Source organism: Pelecanus crispus, chromosome 1 (genome assembly GCF_030463565.1).
Source record: "Pelecanus crispus isolate bPelCri1 chromosome 1, bPelCri1.pri, whole genome shotgun sequence".
Lineage (NCBI taxonomy): Eukaryota > Metazoa > Chordata > Aves > Pelecaniformes > Pelecanidae > Pelecanus > Pelecanus crispus.
In genome coordinates, this window is record NC_134643.1 from 150,479,329 (window position 1) to 150,497,860 (window position 18,532).

Sequence of the window (18,532 nt, forward strand, 5' to 3'; positions counted from 1 at the left end):
GAATCTTGACCTTACTCTGGGTTTAATTAAATGGAATTTTGAATGAAAGGCCTATAGTAACGTGATTATGTTCAGTATTAAATAAAAAAAAAAAATGGTAATATTGAAGCTGCTCACCACTTTCCTCTCTGGGGATTTTTCTTTCTAAGCAGGTTTTATACATGAAAAATTCCATTTCTCTCTTCCTGCAGTTATGTGACTGAAGTATTCTTTCTGTACCCAAGGGAAAAATCAGTGACATTAAATTTTCTCAATTGTAGACTAGACAGCCAATTCCACTGAAGTCTCAAAGGATTAAAATTCTTCAAAATGACATTCGGTTCACTTTCTTTGTGCATGTGAAAAAAGCATAATGAACATTCTTCAACAGAAAACATGCAGAGTTGATCATCTTTTATCCAGCTTATAGTTTGACCTAGACCAAAACTCTGGAAGCTTTTTTGAAAGTGTTTGGTTTTGGTTCCTCATATCCTTCTCATAGTGACTGCTAGCCTATCAAATATGTCCTGCTGCATTAGGTTTTGCTTCTTGTTGTAATGATTACATGAGCCCCCAGAACTTTCTTGTCAGATGTGACTGAAGGAAATGTTCTGCCTGTGAGTAGTTTTCTTTCTGAATGGATTCTGGGTTGTATCAAAGCCTGCTCTGCTTAAAATTGTGAAAACTTGCTGCCTGTTCTGAAGGACAGTAGGATGGAAAAGATCCTGCCGCTTCCAGTTGCTTCTCTGTGGAGGAACAGCTTATTTGAGTAGGCCTGAGTCTAGCAATATTGAGTAATTAGTGCTGGCAGTACTTCACTAATCAATTTTAGTGTAGTCTTCCACAGAAATCACTGCTTAATCAAAAATCCCCAACGTAAACTAGTATTGCTATGAATATAGCAACAATATTTGGAATACTATTCTGCAGATCAAGAAATGGCAGCAGGACTTTCTGCCTTTCTTGTCATATTTTAGGATGGAGTAACTGTTGCCCAATACAGTCTTCTAAAATTCTGTCCTGCAAGCTATTACTAATAATTATAGATGATTTTCTCTAAGATGAAATAAGGCATTTCATACCTGTATTCAATTAGCTTTACCTTCCTACATGAAGACTTATCTAAAGGATTTTGTAAGCACTCCAGTTAAGATTTAATGTCTGTTCATGCTAACTTCCAGTTACAAATTAAATGATCCATTCTTCTGCTCGGTGTGTTTGTTTGCATTGGAACAGGCTGCCCAGAGAGGTGATGGAGTCACCATCCCTGGAAGTGTTCAAAAAACGGGTAGACATGGCACTTTGGGACATGGTTTAGTGGACGTGGTGGTGTTGGGTTGATGGTTGGACTGACGATCTTGGAGATCCTTTCCAATCTTAATGATTCCTCATTTTTACTTTCATTATAAATAATCCAGCCACCAAGCCAGGAAACACAAAATTGCTACTCTACCCTTAATTGGTCTAGTGGTGGACTTGGTAATGTTAGGTTAATGGTTGGACTGGATGATCTTAAAGGTCTTTTCCAATCTAAATGATTCTATGATACTATATACATACATTACATATATCTCTTTAGTGAAGCAAGTGTTTTCTGAGTGTTGTTCAACCATGGAAGCAATTGGTTCTGTCTGCTAGGCTATTAGTACAGGTTGGTTGGTCAGTCTAGTGGTAAGGTTAGGTACGTATGTCCAAGATAAAGCTGAAATACATTAAAAATGTTTGCCCTGACAAATGAGATACTACCTTTAATCTGCAAGTATGTTATGTATATATCTGAACTATGAATTCTTGAAATTGTAATCTCTGTATTGCACCATTTCTTCTCCCTTCTGACAAACCACTGTGCAGCATAGTAAAGAAGGCAATTCTCTGACAATTTGCTTATACTCTGCTTTGATTCACTTTAGAAAACGTTTTTAAGTCTGTTCCCAGTTGTTTTTAGCAAACATTCAATTTTGGTTTTATTTTTAGACCAGTTAAATGTGTAACAGATGAGATAATGACATGTAGATGGATTAAATTGCAAAGCTAAGGCAAAACCTTTTTAGAAAAAATTGCTTTGTAGTATAAGCCAAAAATGGGCCTTCCCTAAACTCACAATTAGAATTGAGCTAATTAAGTTTCAGTAGGCTAGTCTATTCTCCTTTCTGGATTTATTGAACCCGCTGTTCTTCTTCAAAGTAAGAGCTGCAGAGCTTGCTTCATGCTATGGTTTAAGCTTTATTTTAAAACTTTATGAATAAATTAGTCTTCTACTTGTAATTTAGAAATTAGTGGTTTGTTTAAACTATTGATTTACTGCAATTACAGTCTGAAGTGATAAAAACTTAAATAATAAATTCTTTAGTTTGGAAGAGGTTTTATTTGGGGGAAAAGCATTCCTAAAGAGATGGTTCTTTTAGCTAGTAACTACTGTGTTGCAGATGAAATGCTACATATGCAATATTTGGTCGTGCTAATTAGCATGTATAGTCAGTCTCCAATTAAGCAGTTACAGTTTGTAATATGTTTAGATTTTTTTGTCTGCTTTTCTTAGTGGTGAATGACTGACTTGAAACGTTTATCTGGTTGACTTAAGTCAAACTAATTGAGGTGAATTCAGTTAAGAAACAGAAAAAAATTATTTTAAAGTCTTATGTTTGTGAACGAAAACTTAGCAAACTATGCTGAATGAATGAGTTTACCAAAATAATGTATGCGTAAAACTGATTTAAACAAAAGTGTCAAATATTCAGCTGAATGGATTTGTTTCTGATTCCAGTATCAGTCATGGCACAAGAACTAGTCATCTTCCTTGCATAGAATTTGTTGTTGTTGTTGTTCAGTTAGAAAACATTTATGTACATCTTTTAATACTCTTAACAGGGTTGGTTTTTTTGCAAATAATTTTAAATAGAATAAAATTAAATGGGGGAAAAACATATTCTCTCTGCACCTGCAGGAAGTATTTCTGACAAATGTTGATTTGTAGTTATTTGTGGACTTCAGAAGTAGTAACATCCCCCTGTATTCTGATCCTTAAACAGTCCCAATTCTATTTCGGTAACTTCATTTATAAAGTAAAATATTCTTATAGTAAATGTAGGTGTTTAAATCTGAAGTAATGAGATATATTAATACGTTTATTAGATGATATTCTGTAGATCTGGAAGACAGGGAGGTAGTGAAATTGCCAATAGACATATTCTAGATAGCATACAAGTATTTGGCAACTTTACTGTGTGAGATATGGGTACTGCAACATTGAAATAATACTTACCAAGGTGAGTTTAGATATAGAGTTAGAATGGTTTGGTAATATGACATAAGAGAAGCATCAACCTGTAAAGTAAGAGAGAAGATTAGAAATAGGGGAAAGATGGAGTTCTGTAATGCAGCTGAGCTAAGATCTGTCTTTCACAAATGTTTGGGGAGGGTATTTAGTTAGCATACTTAAGTTCACTTTTCCATTTTCTGTTTCTTGCAGGTTATACAGAGAATATTTTATACAGTAAATAGGTCCTGGTCTGGGAAAATAACTTGTAACGAGCTCAGGAAAAGCAACTTCTTGCAGGTACATAATATCTAAAATTTTGCAAGACAGATGTCTCTACAAGTTTAAAAACTTCATTAACTAAATGTTTAAGGGAGTAACATAAGTAGCATTTCTTCCTTTTCCAAAAACTAGTGAAGCTTCAACTGCATTAATTCTCATACACTAGAATATGTTTAAATGTTGTCTTTTTTCTAGAGCTGTAGAAGTCTGGATGATCTCATTCTTTTATGGACACATTAGTTTTCTACCTTGTGTGTTCAGTCTTTGCTGTCATGCTGCATGGTGTGCACTGTCTCTGAAGATAAAAATTGTTCCACTGAAACAGTGTTAGATATTACTTGGTTATGAGAGCTCAGATCACTCAACAAATGTCTTGCAAATTCTTTAATGTGTTCTATTTATCCTTCTGATAATAGAATGTGGCATTATTGGAAGAGGAAGCTGATATTAACCAGCTGACAGACTACTTCTCATATGAACATTTTTATGTTATCTATTGCAAATTTTGGGAGCTGGATACAGACCATGACCTCTATATTGATCGGAAGGATTTAGCTCGACATAATGATCATGGTATGACAAATGACGCACCTTTGTTTACATGTATTAAATGACCTGTAAACTTTCACCCGAGGAAGTGGTTAATTGCCAAGGCCAGTGTTGATGAGTCTGTTGCTATAGCTGATCCTGCTGACTCAGTGAAATAAAGCAGGACAAGTAATCTGTGATGCTGCTTTGTGTCTAGCAATACCAAATTTGAGGAAAATTCTGAATTTGAATTCTGCTCTTGGCAAAGAAGTAGAGGAGGAAATAAGTTTGTAAGTGTGTAGGCTTGATCTACAAAGAAAAAATAATTTAAGTGTTGGTATATTATAAATGGCTGCATTTGGCTGTTTTGGGTTGTTATCTTGGAAACAGTCCATTTTACTGATATTATTCAAGTAGCAGGGCTCTTATGGCAAGGTATGGAAAGAGTAGAAAAGAAAGGTGAACATACCTTCAGGTACTTTGCTTATTTTAAAGTTTTGTTAACTCAGCTGCAGTACGTCTTGTTTTAAAACTATTTAGCAGCTTTACATTTTCTGCATTCACAATATACAATGACTGTGATTCTGTCATCTTGCACGCTTGTACCCATTTTAAATATTCTTGTATCTTGTATGGAACTGTTGAGGGTTTTTTGGATGCTTTGTGTCCATTGTCATCTTAAAAGTGTTCCCTTCAGGACTAGAAAGCTTACCTAAGCACAGAGTGAATATGGAATATCATCCCACATTAATAACAATAAACACAGTTCTGATTGATTGCTTCTGAAAACTTGCCTACTGAAGTCTGACTACCCTTTAGGATGCTGAGGAAGGAAAGCTTCTTTCATTTGAGTGGTTGCTGTAGTGAATTGGTATGCTACAGAAATGAAGCAGAACTGATATGATGCCACTTGCAATTTAGTCTTCTATCCTTTAAACCATGGAATATTGGTTAAAGCTTAACAGCTGCTGCTTAATGAGAACTAGACTAAATAAGAGCATAAAATTGATATGATAACCCAATGTTTGACATGCAAAAAATAGAAGTTTAAGACTAAATTAGATAATCTGGTTTGATTGATCCCTTCTGTACTGTCACTGGTCTAAAATTAGGCTAGATCAAACACTGAAATGTAGTAAGAAAATGTATGTAGCTGTTGAGAAGGTTGAACAACTTCAGTGTTTCAAAAGTAGATAAGAAGCAGCAGCACGTATGTCTGAAACAAATTGGCTATCCTACAGTTCTGGGGATAAATATTAAGTAGGGACTAGTGTCCTTACTGGAATAATACAGTGATAGTATTGCCATAAGTACATAAAAGAGATGAACTATTTGAATGGCTAACCATCTGCTTTAATTATCAATATTTCTATAATGCTGAAAAAATATTTTAGAGCTAGAATAATGAGAAGTCATTCTTCTGGGAGAGTAGTATCATGTGCTGCTTTGAGTACCATCCACAAATTCTTCAGGATAAACTGAATATCCTTTACAGAGGTAGTGCTCAGTTAAGACATGTCTCTAAAATCCCTGAAATGGTTTCAAAATAGAAGCATGGATCAGAACCATGTCAGAAATAGACCCATGTCAGAATCAGTTAGGTATGCTCATTATGTATGAACATGCCAGTTCTATTTTGGCTCTTTGCCAAAACCAAGGTCATATAAAATGTAGTGGCACTTGAAAACATGACTTGTCAAAGAACTGGTAAATGCTGTCTTACTAATCAGCCAATTTTATTACTTTTATTACACTACTATTTCTGTATCAAGTCTGAATTCAAAGCTGGTTGGTTCTAGCTTTGCTTTGGAGACTGTGTTAAGTGATACTCTCCAAGAGGACTCAAAGGGATTAATGAGCACTACACTTGATCTTTCTCACAGATGCATATATATGAGGGTTCCAGTAAACTCTTCAACTGGACAATACAAAGCAAAAATAACTTGTATATAATTGACACTATTTTAAACCTTTTTTCACAGCAATTTCAACTAGGATGATAGAGCGCATCTTCTCAGGAGCAGTAACAAGGTACTTTATTTTGTATGCTGATCTAAATCCAATTTAATATTTGCTTCTTAAATTGTGTGACATTCCCAGAAAAAAATGCCTTCCCCTTGAAATGGAACAGTGAATTTCAAGATTTAGTATTGTAGTTTAAGCTCTAGTAGTACTGGACTGCCAAAGGTTCCAAGAGCACTCTAAGTTCTTTATTCTCCTATCTTTACCCATATGAACACTTGCCATTGGATATTGTATGGTTTAGCAGGGATGGGAATGAGGAAGGGAAGAAATGTTGGCATTGTTTTTCCATCCCTCAAACCTGTAAAATTTTAAAAGGGAATTAAGTTTTTCAGTACTGCTTGTAAAATCAATGCTTGTTACATCAACAAATTTACAAAAATGCCTCCAGTTGAGTTAAGTCACATTTTTGACAGTCATTCTTCATTTTTGCCACTTGGATTGTCTTCCTCTTGTGTATTTATGGCATTTTACTCATTTTTGAAACATTTTGCTAGCACAATAGCTGCAGTTAGAAAGCAACTCATAAACAGAAATAACAAAAGCTGAAATGAGTGAAATGACACTTGGCAGGCATATGTCTAGAGCATACTCCTTTTGCGAGTTTTTTGGGCAAGACAAAACATATCCTCAAGATATCTAGAAAAATCTGGTATAAAACAGCAAAAAATGGATTTTAGGAATGAAATGTAGTATGTCTAGGAACTGCCTACCTGACTTTTTACCAGACAGGTTGACCGTGTGTCTTCAGAATGTATTTGGATGCTGTGTTCTGTGGTATAAGAATAGAAACAGACAATTATGTTCTTGCCACAAACAGTTCCTGAATGTTTTTATTTCATTTTTATCTTCATATTTCAATTCCAACACTTGTAGTTAGTGGAGTTCTATACAGTTCTAAGTTCATATCACTTCTACCTGAATAGAAATTCTAAAAAGCATGTATATTTGTGTATAATATTTTTTAAAATGAATTGAGACATCTCTTCTGTTATCAATTAAGCAGTAGTATTGCTGCCCAGGAAGGAAAGCTGTAGGTCATTTTGGACAGAGTGCTACCTTTCTCTTCCAGCTGCTCCGTTCCTCTTTACCCATTACAGTAGAAACAGAACAGAGCACACAAGCTCCTTATCCTGAATGATCGAAGTAGTCTGTGACAGTCACCGTAAAAACTGTGCATCGTTTAGGAGTAAATAAACAGTTAATAGCAACAAGGAAAATAATCCTTTATTTTGGTTAGTAAAAGCTAGGTGGCTTAAAATAAATTTTCTATCTTTTTCTTCATTGACCTTCAAGAGGTAGAAAAGCACAAAAAGATGGGAAAATTAGCTATGCTGATTTTGTCTGGTTTTTGATATCTGAAGAGGACAAGAAGACACCAACTAGGTAAGAATGAATTTATGTTTTAACAGAAATAAAGACTGACTTTATTGGTTTTCCAGCCCTTAAATGGGGACTGCTGATGCTCAGCTAGAATTCTGATGGAAGAAGCTAAACTGTAAAAACATGAGTGGAAAAGTGGCCCAGTTTGTTGCATCATTCCTATTTCTCACTGTCTTCTATTGTTGCTGCTGTAGAAGTCTATTTTAATGATTTTTAAGAGGCTAATTAAACGTTATTTTTCCATATGCACTGTGTGGCCTACCTACGAACAGGGTCATAGATAAAGGAAATGACAGTTGTTTCATGATGCCAGTGACTTTGGGAAGCTATACAGCTAGCATTAGCTGTAGGATATTGATAAGAAACCTGACATGTCACTGGCTTGTTCAATATGAAAAAAGAACTTGGATTTTGATGCACAATTCAATTTTTCATTGGCTCCCTTGAGTTTTTGTGTAAAACCACATTTTAGTCATCTCCTCCCTCACCCACCAACAACTAACCAGTGTGTGTTCAAATGCAGTAATGTATGGCATAGGAAATACCAGAAACTCTTACCACAGTAGGTGTTGTTTAATGACTTCCTGTGGCATTATGAAATGTAGTCTTAAGTCTAGTTTTGCATCTGTTAAGTAGCGTAGCCTTTAAAACAGGCAATATAAATCCTTAAAATTCTGTAATAAGTTTGTGTAACCAGTTCTTTGCTATTAATTACTGAATTTCAGCATTGAATACTGGTTTCGTTGCATGGATCTTGATGGGGATGGTGCTTTGTCTATGTATGAATTGGAGTATTTTTATGAAGAACAGTGCCAAAAATTAGATAACATGGCCATAGAACCTTTGCCATTCGAAGACTGTTTGTGCCAGATGCTGGATCTCGTGAAGCCACAATATGAAGGTAATAAAATCCTTCTCCATCTGTAACTTCTGTTTCTCTGGATTAGGAGTTAGAGCACCCTTAAGAGCACTCAGTTGGTCATAAAAAAATATGCCTTTAGGTTGTCTTTTCTCTAAAGTCTGTTAGAGCTTATTAATTGAATGGTCTTCCAACAGCAGGCATGCATTCATTTTCATATTAAAATTTAATATGCTGCTTTAAAATCCCTTGTAGGCTTTTATTTTGGGTTTGTAGCCATGTTTAGTCGTAAATGACATATTGTCACTATCTGGCTGAGGTGATGCTCTCAAGAAAAGCTCTTGACTGTTCTGTTCACTTGTCTCTTACCTGTTCTCACTTAATTGAGATTTCTTCAGAGGGAACAGTTTCTAAACAGCATTTGTCTCTGTAGATCAGTAATAACTTAGGTTAGAAGCCTAAGCTGACCTTAGGAAATTCATGTCAAAGGGCTTAAAAATAACTGAATACTAAACTGTTCTTAGGTTTTTTTGCTATTTTCTGCATTCATTTGAACCATCATAGACCTGCATTCTATCCTCCTGCATTTGACACGTATGATCTTTAGCTGATGAAACCTGAGTTTACATTTTACACCTGAAAAAAAATTAAGACATGAGCATGATGCTCACTTCATATTTGCCCTTCTGTGCTGCTCAGTACTAAAAATATTTTTGCGTGCCTTGGTAAACATTACTGTGGTGTTGAAGAGTAGTATCTTGCATGTTCATGGCCTCTACCTCTATGCTGTTTCTGATACTTGTCTCCAGTTGATAAAACTGTTGTAGCCTTGGTGGACTGGTCTTCAGGGATTTGTTGAACTCAACACAACTGAGGTCAACCTGTATCTGAACTTAATGTCTCAACGCTTGACCACAGTTAGCACTAATAACCCTTATTATGGCTATACTTTTTAAGGTGAATTTGAGTATGTAAAAGGACTTGGCATGCAGTCTGGTTGCTATTACTGTACAGACTCTGCATTTCAATAAATTTAGAACTTGATTATTTGCTCTTGAAGTGTTTGATAGGAGTAGCAACCTCTATTGCATATGCTAGTGTTTGCTATATTTATGGCAGAAGAAATTTGTTGACCATCTTATGTAATGCTTTTGTTCATCAAATATAATGTGCTAGCATTTCACATTTAGACTCTTCTAGATGAAGCACTGAGTTTTTCCTACTTGAATTTCAAGTATCACTTTAGTTGAGTATGTCAGTTCTGGTTACTGTCTATAAAATTATGGTTAGAGAATCAATTAGTAATAGTCTTGCTTATTGCCCACCTTTCTAGTATGAAGAATATTTAAACTACAAGAAACTTCATTTTATTTTAAAATGGCAGTTGTCTTTGAGATATAAGTTTTTTGCATGCTAAGGTAATTGAAATATCTCAAAACTAGAACTTAAAGCTTCGTGTTCTTATTTAAACCAGGTTAATATGGATTTGCACATTTCTAAAGGCAGACGGGTTAAAAAAAAAGTAAATGAAAAAGGACTATTAAGTATGTTTCAGATTGAAACTCAGTCCTAGATATCAGTGGAATGAAGTGTCAGACCAACATTATATAATGCATGAGGGGTGGGGAGCATTTAAGATGAGGTGAAGTAAACTCCGAGGAAAGCATTTGTTATATGGCTGCCTATGATAGCCTCCCAAACTTAGGGTTTCCCTTCTAGTCTGGTACATTATGCTTCTGAAAGGCAGACATTTGCAATAACGTTTCTGTTCTGCATTTCAAACGAAACAAGATTGATGTATCTGTTCTATATCATGAAGATGATAAAAGGAGGCTGTGAAACACAAGCAACACGAGAGTTATTTAGGGAAATGAAAATGAAAGCAAATTGTGAAGGGTTGATGTTTGTTTTATAAAAACTGATGTTTGTTTTATAAAAACTGGGTGACGTTTAAAAGGTGGATTAAGAAAAAAATTATTCTGTTGCTTTCCTGTAGAAAAACTAGTGGCATAAAATGACATTTCACCTGGTAGATTTGAAACAAAAGACACTGTCATACATTTATGGCTAAACTGTGATGCAGTTTGCTACAGGCTGCCAATTCTTTAATTTGTGGAGACCTGAATTTAGTTTTCTCAATTTCATTCTTTTTTGTTGGTCTTTGAGAGACAACATAGGCATCTACATGAGTGTTAGGTGTCTAAGCTCCCATTGCAATAAATGGAAACTGGAGAGCAAATCAATGAACCAAATATAGGTGTCTAACTTAAATTGGGAGCTTATATAACTAGGACTCAAATCAGTTGCTTGGTTGTGGAGAGCTGCTGCCACTTGAGATGGCCCAACACATCAGACATCTGTGTGGGTCTGACAGATACGACACAGGTGCCATGAGGGATTTGTGTCGTTCTGGAGCATCAGCTATAAGCCAGGCAGAATACATTAAGGCACTTCAGATGGCGACAGACACAAGTGTGGCAACCATTTCCAAATGGGGTTCAGATTTTGCTTCCATCTGATGTCCTTGAGTTATACTTTGTTAGAGGCCAGGAGAGTGTGCTGAGGAAATACTGTTCTAAGTCTGGCTTCTATTGAGCTCTTCCATAACATCTGCAGCTAGCCCCTCTTTGACTGACAACAGGAGGCTGGCCATATTTAAGGTGAATCAATAAAGGGGAGTTTTAAGGATAGCTATCTGTCTTTCCTTGTATGTCTGGTGTTTTTCAGTCTTTCTTCAGAAGCTTAATATTCAACTTTGAAGTAAGGTAACATTTCTGAGCAACCTGACAAATACTTCTGACACTTAACGGATCCATTGATTTGAGTCTTTAAAGTATCACTTCACAAAAACAAACCAAACAAAACACCTCTCAGCATTTAGCTTTCCTTTTGAGCAGTAAATATTGATCAGGCTGGACAAGTGTGGCAAACTAGTCTCTATGAAAAATTCATTTGTATGAAGCCCAGTCACATGCTGTCATCTGTTTGTCTTTTCAAGTCAGGGAAGAGAAAGGGTCACTGCCAGAGGAGATTCCTACCTGCTACCCAAGCACTTCTTGGGAAGGAATGGCTAGCTCACTGGAGACTTCTGTCTCTTGAGGAAGCTTAGACAATTAGCTTAAATGATTTTTAATAGCTAAGCAAGGTAGACTGCATCTCACTCCAACATAATGAAGGATGGTAGGATGACAGCTAAAGCAGGTAACAAATCTGAAACATTTAAAAGTGGGTTTGGGTTTTTTTTTCCCCTGCTTTGAGGGACATTTCTCTAGGTGTGTATTTCATCTATTCAGTTCTCTCCCATTGTGTTGAGCATCAGTGACAGATGTTCTTGAGTGTAGTGATGACTTATGAATAACATTCATGCTTCTTAGAGGAAGGGTAATTTCAGCTCTAAATATCTTATCTTGTAATCTTCTTTACAGGAAAAATTACTCTGCATGACTTAAAGCGATGTAAGTTGACAAATGTGTTTTTTGATACTTTTTTCAACATTGAGAAATACCTTGACCATGAACAGAAGGATCAGTTTTCTATGTTACGGGTGAGTATGAAGCTGTAAAAGTCTTTTTAGCTATGTGCTCAACATTTAATATGTTTTTGTATAACTTGCAATGTGATTGTTTAGGATGGTGATGGTGAAAGCCAAGAGGTCTCTGACTGGGAGAAGTATGCTGCTGAAGAGTATGATATCTTGGTGGCAGAAGAGGCAGCAGGTGACCAGTGGAATGATGGGTAAGAAATGTAGCAGGAGAGTTGGTTATGAATACTCTCTACTAATGCAGAGCCTCACCATTGCTGTCATCCTTAATGCCATCTTTGTAGAATGTTGCTTTTTGTCATGTTTAGCTGCGTGCTCAGTGAGGAAGAACCTTGCTTGTATCTTGAATGAAATATTCCTTGACAGTTTGTGATCACATTGGCTTTGTCAAAGAAAAGGTCCTACTCCAAATTTAGGAGGAAAGATGATTTGAAAAAGCTTCAACTCTTAAAAAAAAAAAAAAAAAAAAGATTATTTTTTGTAGCTTGTTAAATGAATGAAGAGCTTCATTAAGAGCTTTTGGGAAAAAAACTCTCATTCTGAACTCAGGATTATATCAGTTTACAAGTATTTTCTCACAGTTCTGTAAGAATAAATAAGAAATCTTGCTGTTTCAAAATCACTCCTTTACTTTTGCTACATAGCTTCTAGAACCTTGTGGAATCCAAAGTCCCAAATTTGCCAGTCATTATTTTTGTTATTTGAAAAGATAAGGAAAACAAGTATAAACTTGGTTTAGGCCCTAAGTTGATGGACCTGTTTAGAGAAAACAGTTTCCTGCGTTTCCTGCATCAATATTCATTCCTACATTTCCTACATCAAAGCTGCTCTCTACAGCTTCCTGAGGAGGCGATGTGGAGAGGGAGGTGCTGTGGTAGGATGTGTGGGAATGGTTCAAAGCTGCATCAGGGGAGGTTCAGACTGGATATTAGGAGGCATTTCTTCACCGAGAGGGTGGTCAAACACTGGAGCAGGTTTCCTAGAGAGGTGGTCGATGCCCCAGGCCTGTCAGTGTTTAGGAGGCATTTGGACAGTGCCCTTAGTAACATGCTTCAACTTTTGGTCAGCCCTGAAGTGGTCAGGCAGTTGGACTAGATGATCCTTGCAGGTCCCTTCCAACTGACATGTTCTATTTAATATTCTCTGAGCTAGGAGCATCTCTGTGATTATTGTTTAGACTAAATTATTTTTGTGTATTTTCCACTTCCCCCCCTGCCCCAAGATGTCTGTTCTCGGTGAAGATAAAAGCTGTAAAATTCACAGCCAGTGTTCTTGGGGTCAGATCACTTCTGTTCTTTTCCACAACAAATGTATTCAAGGTGTACCTGAAACCATGGTTCTATGGCTTTACACAGAAAGTGGACAAAATAGAAACTAAAATACAAAATGTTTCTCAAATTAAATGTTCAGATTATATTTAAAAATTTATCTTAAATTTTTGACTCTTTGGTAAACTTCTGAAAAGTCTTGGACCCTTAGTTTTTCAGGTACTTCCATGAAGTTTGTTCTCTCCATGGTGTAGGCAGTCGTCTATATGTCCGTGCAGTTACAGCTTAAGTAACACAGAGAATACCATGGAACTTAGGATGTGTAAAGCAGAATCCTAATAACCCTAAAACTTGAAAAAAAATGCACCTTCACTGTGTAAATACACTCCTTAAGGAAAACTAGTGTGTTATAGTAAGAATAATGTAGTGGAGTATGCTGGGATATGGAGGAGGAGAGAAGATGTATGATGCTAAACCATCCAGTTTCTCGTTTCTTTTGAGCCTGGTGTTTGTAAACTCAAGGGAGTCTTTGGTTGTAGGTTGCCTCTGCTTCTGGCATTAGCAGATTTGTCACAGATCTTGTAGGAAAAAACCTAACAATTAAAGGAAAATACTGCATCCTATGGAAGCACAGCCCAAAAAATCATGCATTTTATTTAATGACTTTCTGTATCCCTAGTTGGGTTTGATGCATAGGCCATAGCTTAACTGTTGACCCTCCACACAGATGGATAAAAGCTTTTATCCAAGTGTTCCTGAAGTTTTCGTGCTTTGTTTGCTTGGAGTAGAGATTGTAATGCTCATTGTCTCCATTAACTACCACTTTGTAATTTGTCGAAGTGTTTCAAGTATCATAAACACAACCACATGTAAGATGTATTTGGACTGACTAAATAGAAACAAGTATTATGCTTCATCTTACTTATTTGTGCCTACCCTTATATCAGAAGCTTATGAAGACTGTTGCATTTAAACTGCTGAATTGAGATTCTTGTTTGTTTTTAAATAAAGAACGAAGTTAGGATGCCTTCCAAATTGAAACGTAATACCAAAGTAGGACTGCCCAAATCTTTTTTTCTGTAATTGTCCTGAAAAATGAAGGTTATTTTCTGTTGCTGAAGCTGAGAGAAACAGAAGACTACTAAAAGTTTCCTGGCTGCTGTTAGGAGAGTCTAATGAACAAAAACATAAACAAAAATTTATTATGAGCATTTTAAGTTACTGTGTAGTACAAAAACCTTCCTTAAAATCACTTACTATATTTAAAGGGTTGTAATGCCTGCCAGAACTGAAGTGACTGTTTGACAATCCAGTATGATTTTTTTTATTTTATTACCTCTATGGTAAATATTTTCCTGACATTCCTATTAAAACAGTTGATCTGAAACTTGGGAGTGGTATACAAAAATCTAGAAATAGGCTGATTTCTTTACATTTACATAAGCTGTAGAGGTGCTGTAGCTGTATGGTTATATTTTTATAAAAACCTCTGTGCTGGGAAGTAGCAATAGACTTTCCAATACTGTGAGAAGTAGTACCCAGATGCGTAAAACTAGGAGAGTGTTTCTAGATTCCTTTTACTTAAATAGCTTGGAAAGGAGTAAAAGTGATATTCCATGAGGCCACCAGAGCTTTGGAAGAGAGTGGGATTTTCATTTGGTCCAGTAATGTTTGAATAACAATCTTCTGACTATAGGATTGATGGAACCCACAAATAGTATCTGAGATATCCTCATGCTGCCATTTTTAATGACTGGAAAAGCTGCTGTCACCTCTCTGTATCACTATGTAATAAACAAATCCAAAAGGTACATTCAAGATGTTTCTGTTTAAAAAAGGAAAAAAAAAATCCATCCCAAGTAGTATGGAATTAATGGTGTAGCAGAGTATAAATTACAGGTTTGTGAGCCAAAACTGTCGTCATGGTAGAATATGCATCTTTCTTCCAAATCCTTGTTCTCAAATGTGTCACTGAGTAAAGTAACTCTTAGGATGACTTTTGTTTCCTGTTCAAATCAGTGGTGAACTTGTGGGAGGAACCCAAGGTATTCTGTTCACTGCCTAAGCCCTGATTGATGCTCACATCATTGAGGTTTTAATACCCTGGGAAGGATGAAATAACAAAACAAAGAGAATCAGGAACTATTTTTTTACTCACTGCTTAATCTTTACTGATGTTATCAAAGCATCTTTTATTTTGTTAGATTTGTCTTACTCAAAATGGTGGTGAAGCTGGCTTCATCTGTTTAATAGTTTATCTGTGAAGTGTTTCAACAGAATTGCATTCACAATTGAAAATGTTGGTTTTCCTCCCACCTCTGCTATTAATGCTACTCTATTCTAGTGTTCATAGTGGATTCGTAGTCTTTAATTCTTCTTTGCCCTGTGTCTTTCTCTGAAAGAATACTTCTAATCACCACATAATGGCATTATGAAGTCACATTTGAGGAACAGATACTGCGCTATCTAAAGCTCGTTCTTTGCCTAGTCTTCTTAAGTAGATGAAAATAATCACATGCCGAGATCAGATTCAGTAGCCTTGAAGATGTGCATGAACCTGAGTCAACCTAGCCCAGGAAATGGTCGGTTCTTTAATCTGACATCATAAATCTGTATGGAGATTTATGTTTAATGTTTTTAAACGGCTATCAATTATGATCTTTTTTTAATATCAGTCTTCACTGACTTGAGTTAGTTAAGCATTACATTTCATTACCCACCTGTTCATTTTCATAATCAGCAGGAGGTTATCAGTAATTTCTCATTAAACAATTGGCTTCTGCTTTCTAGCATCTGCTTTAAATACAGAGTTGGTTGCTATCACTTCCTTGTGCTCATATGCATTTTAATGACACACTCAGTGTTCTTCCTCTTTTGTTGTATCTACTACAGGTGTAGCTTGTTCTTCCTAATTCAGCTTTCTTGAAAAGAACTGGAAGGGTTTCTGTCAAGCACTTAAGTCTTGCATTTGACCATTTCTAACTTCAGAGTAGTCCACAAGAGCAGTCTGTGCTTTGAATCCTTTCAGTAAAGCTGTGTATCTCACTAATAAGTTCTGCAAGCGATGGGAGAGTAAGCTAGCTTAAATTTAAGTAATTGCCACAGAAACCTAGTGCGGCTTCTGGTTACATGTTTCTTTAAATATAAAATATTGGAAATCATGTTCTTCCTGCAGGTGCCTTGTTAGTGTTCTAACATTTGGGTGCTTCCCAACATACAAGACTCTCTCATTTTCCTTTTTTGCCTGCTCTTAGGTATGAAGCAGAACTGAATCCCGTAGACCATCAGAAGGCCAATGTCCTGAAGTACCAAATGGAAAAAAGACCATTTTTTGAAATGCCTTCCCATCTGGCTGATGTAGACTTGGATGAATATGACTATGAAGAGGACTTTGAGTAGTGGTTACTTATGGTCAGCACTTGCAGAAGAGGAGGGGCAGTCTGCAGCAGGTCTGCTACACACCTAAACGTTTCAGTTGGGTTTGTTTCCAGGAAGTCAGCTTAGTTTTGTGCTAGAAATATTTAATCACTACACTACCTTTTAAATAAAAGAAGCGCATTTGTATGGAATGATGAAACTTTTTGTATTTATTCCATAGACTATAGTTTGTAAAATAGATTAAAATATTTATTTACAGATGTTGCTTAATTCCTTTTCGGAATAATAACAATATTTGACTTTAGAGAAAAGTAATCTACTGTTTTTAAGAGAACTGTGTAATTCTCTCCAAGTTGATGTGTGATGCACTGACCATCTCCATCCCGTATGGGAGCAGGTGTTGCTGTCCTGCTATGGGAGGTAAGGAGACAATTTACACCTGGCCTGCCATGCTGATATGCTCATAGCCCGTCCTAGGGTTTTTATGCCTTGGCAAGGAAGAGATGTGACTGAGTGTGTGGTTCAGCTCTCATTTATAGAGTTCCATTTGACAAGCTGAGTGTATTAGCGCTCAAGGAAAGCGAAGGCCTGAGACAAGTTGCTTCTCTTCTCTGTGTAGTCCTTGTTTGCCCCAACTTTAGTTTTGCTTGCCCTTTTAAACTTCAGTCTTTTTCATCTGATGTTCATTATATAAAGATTATTTAATAATGAAGTCTGTTTTAGTGTTCATACTTGATCCAAAATGAGTGTGTTAATTCATGTAGAAGGAACCAATTTTTTTTCAAATCCTTTGTATAAATGGTACTTGGTCAGTGATGTGCACTAATTTGTTGTGGGCATTCAGTGCTTTTGTCCGTTCCCCCCCTTCAGTTGTTTGCTATTGACACATTCCATGGCTATTCATCAGTGTCACAGCAGCTTGAAATTGTTGCCTCACTCTTACTGTTAAACAGATTTTGTTGGGGAAAAAAAAAATGTACAAAAAGATGTAAGTTATTTTTTGGTTGCAGTGTAGATCTGTTAAAAAGTTTAAAAAATTATGTTTGTATTTTCAAATAAAGACTTTCATACATGTAATCTAACAGTTCTAATTATTGTTATGTACTGCATCCAATTAACTTCCTACTATTAAAGAACTCTAAGATATGATGGGCTCCACATGTATGCAGTCTGGTTGGATAATTACACCAAGCTGCATATTCAAGCAATCAGGCTCTAGCAGGTTTTTTTCATCCAAAAGCCAGTGTTGCTGAACAGCTGGATGTGGCACAGAGAAATTCATTTGTCATGCCATCTCAGGTAGAGACTTACAAACCTCTGCATCTTAAGCAATGAAACTCATTGCTAACAACTGTTAGTGAACCTTACCAAGGCAAGCTCCAGTCATTTCAATACCATTCAAAGGATTTTTAAAAATAAAATCAGGGTTGATTATTCCAATTTTAATGGAAACTCAATGTCAAATTTCTCTAGTGTTGGTCTGATACCTTTCACTGCTGGCCCACAGTTTGGGGTTTTTCAACAGTAGAGATACACAGAGGATTTATGTTAAGCTCTGTTCCCTAAGGTGCTGTGGGAAAGCATGAGTAACTGGCCTTCTAGATGATGATCCCAAACTTCTATTGCTGTTCAAGGGGTAGTGACTTTTCCATACTTGAAATCCTTCAGCTGGAAACCCCCTTCTTCAAAAGGGGGCTTGTACATGGGCAGGTACAGCCCAGGGCTTTCTCCATCACACAGCGACTTCCCTCCGTTAAAGAAACAGAGCTATGGTGCAGGGCAGATCTCTGCTGCAGAATTACGTAGCTGTTCTTGCCACTCCATGTTACATTCTGCTCCCTATTATGCTTGTGATAACCAAGTCCCTTTTGGGATTTGCACAGCTCTAGTAGGGCAAATTATGGTGGCATTGTGGAAGTGACTTTTCTTGCCATACATGAACTATAAAGATTACTGTACCTTCCCCCTGGTCCTTTGTTACAAGAATGAAAGCATCTGCATGTCTGCTGTGGTCCCAGGGATGATTGTTTTCTTAG

At 36.4% G+C, this 18,532-nt stretch overlaps 1 protein-coding gene across 2 annotated transcripts in view; it reads left to right on the forward strand.

Annotated features, from left to right (window-relative positions):
• PPP2R3B (protein phosphatase 2 regulatory subunit B''beta) overlaps positions 1–16,517 on the forward strand; it is a 50,561-nt gene extending 34,044 nt beyond the window's left edge. For both annotated transcript variants that reach the window (XM_075723400.1, XM_075723406.1), the window contains 8 exons: positions 3,449–3,535; positions 3,934–4,090; positions 6,028–6,076; positions 7,364–7,453; positions 8,176–8,351; positions 11,735–11,853; positions 11,938–12,044; positions 16,373–16,517. In XM_075723400.1, coding sequence (XP_075579515.1) covers positions 3,449–3,535; positions 3,934–4,090; positions 6,028–6,076; positions 7,364–7,453; positions 8,176–8,351; positions 11,735–11,853; positions 11,938–12,044; positions 16,373–16,517 — 930 coding nt within the window. The remainder of the gene's footprint in view (positions 1–3,448; positions 3,536–3,933; positions 4,091–6,027; positions 6,077–7,363; positions 7,454–8,175; positions 8,352–11,734; positions 11,854–11,937; positions 12,045–16,372) is intronic.
• Positions 16,518–18,532: the final 2,015 nt, after the last annotated feature.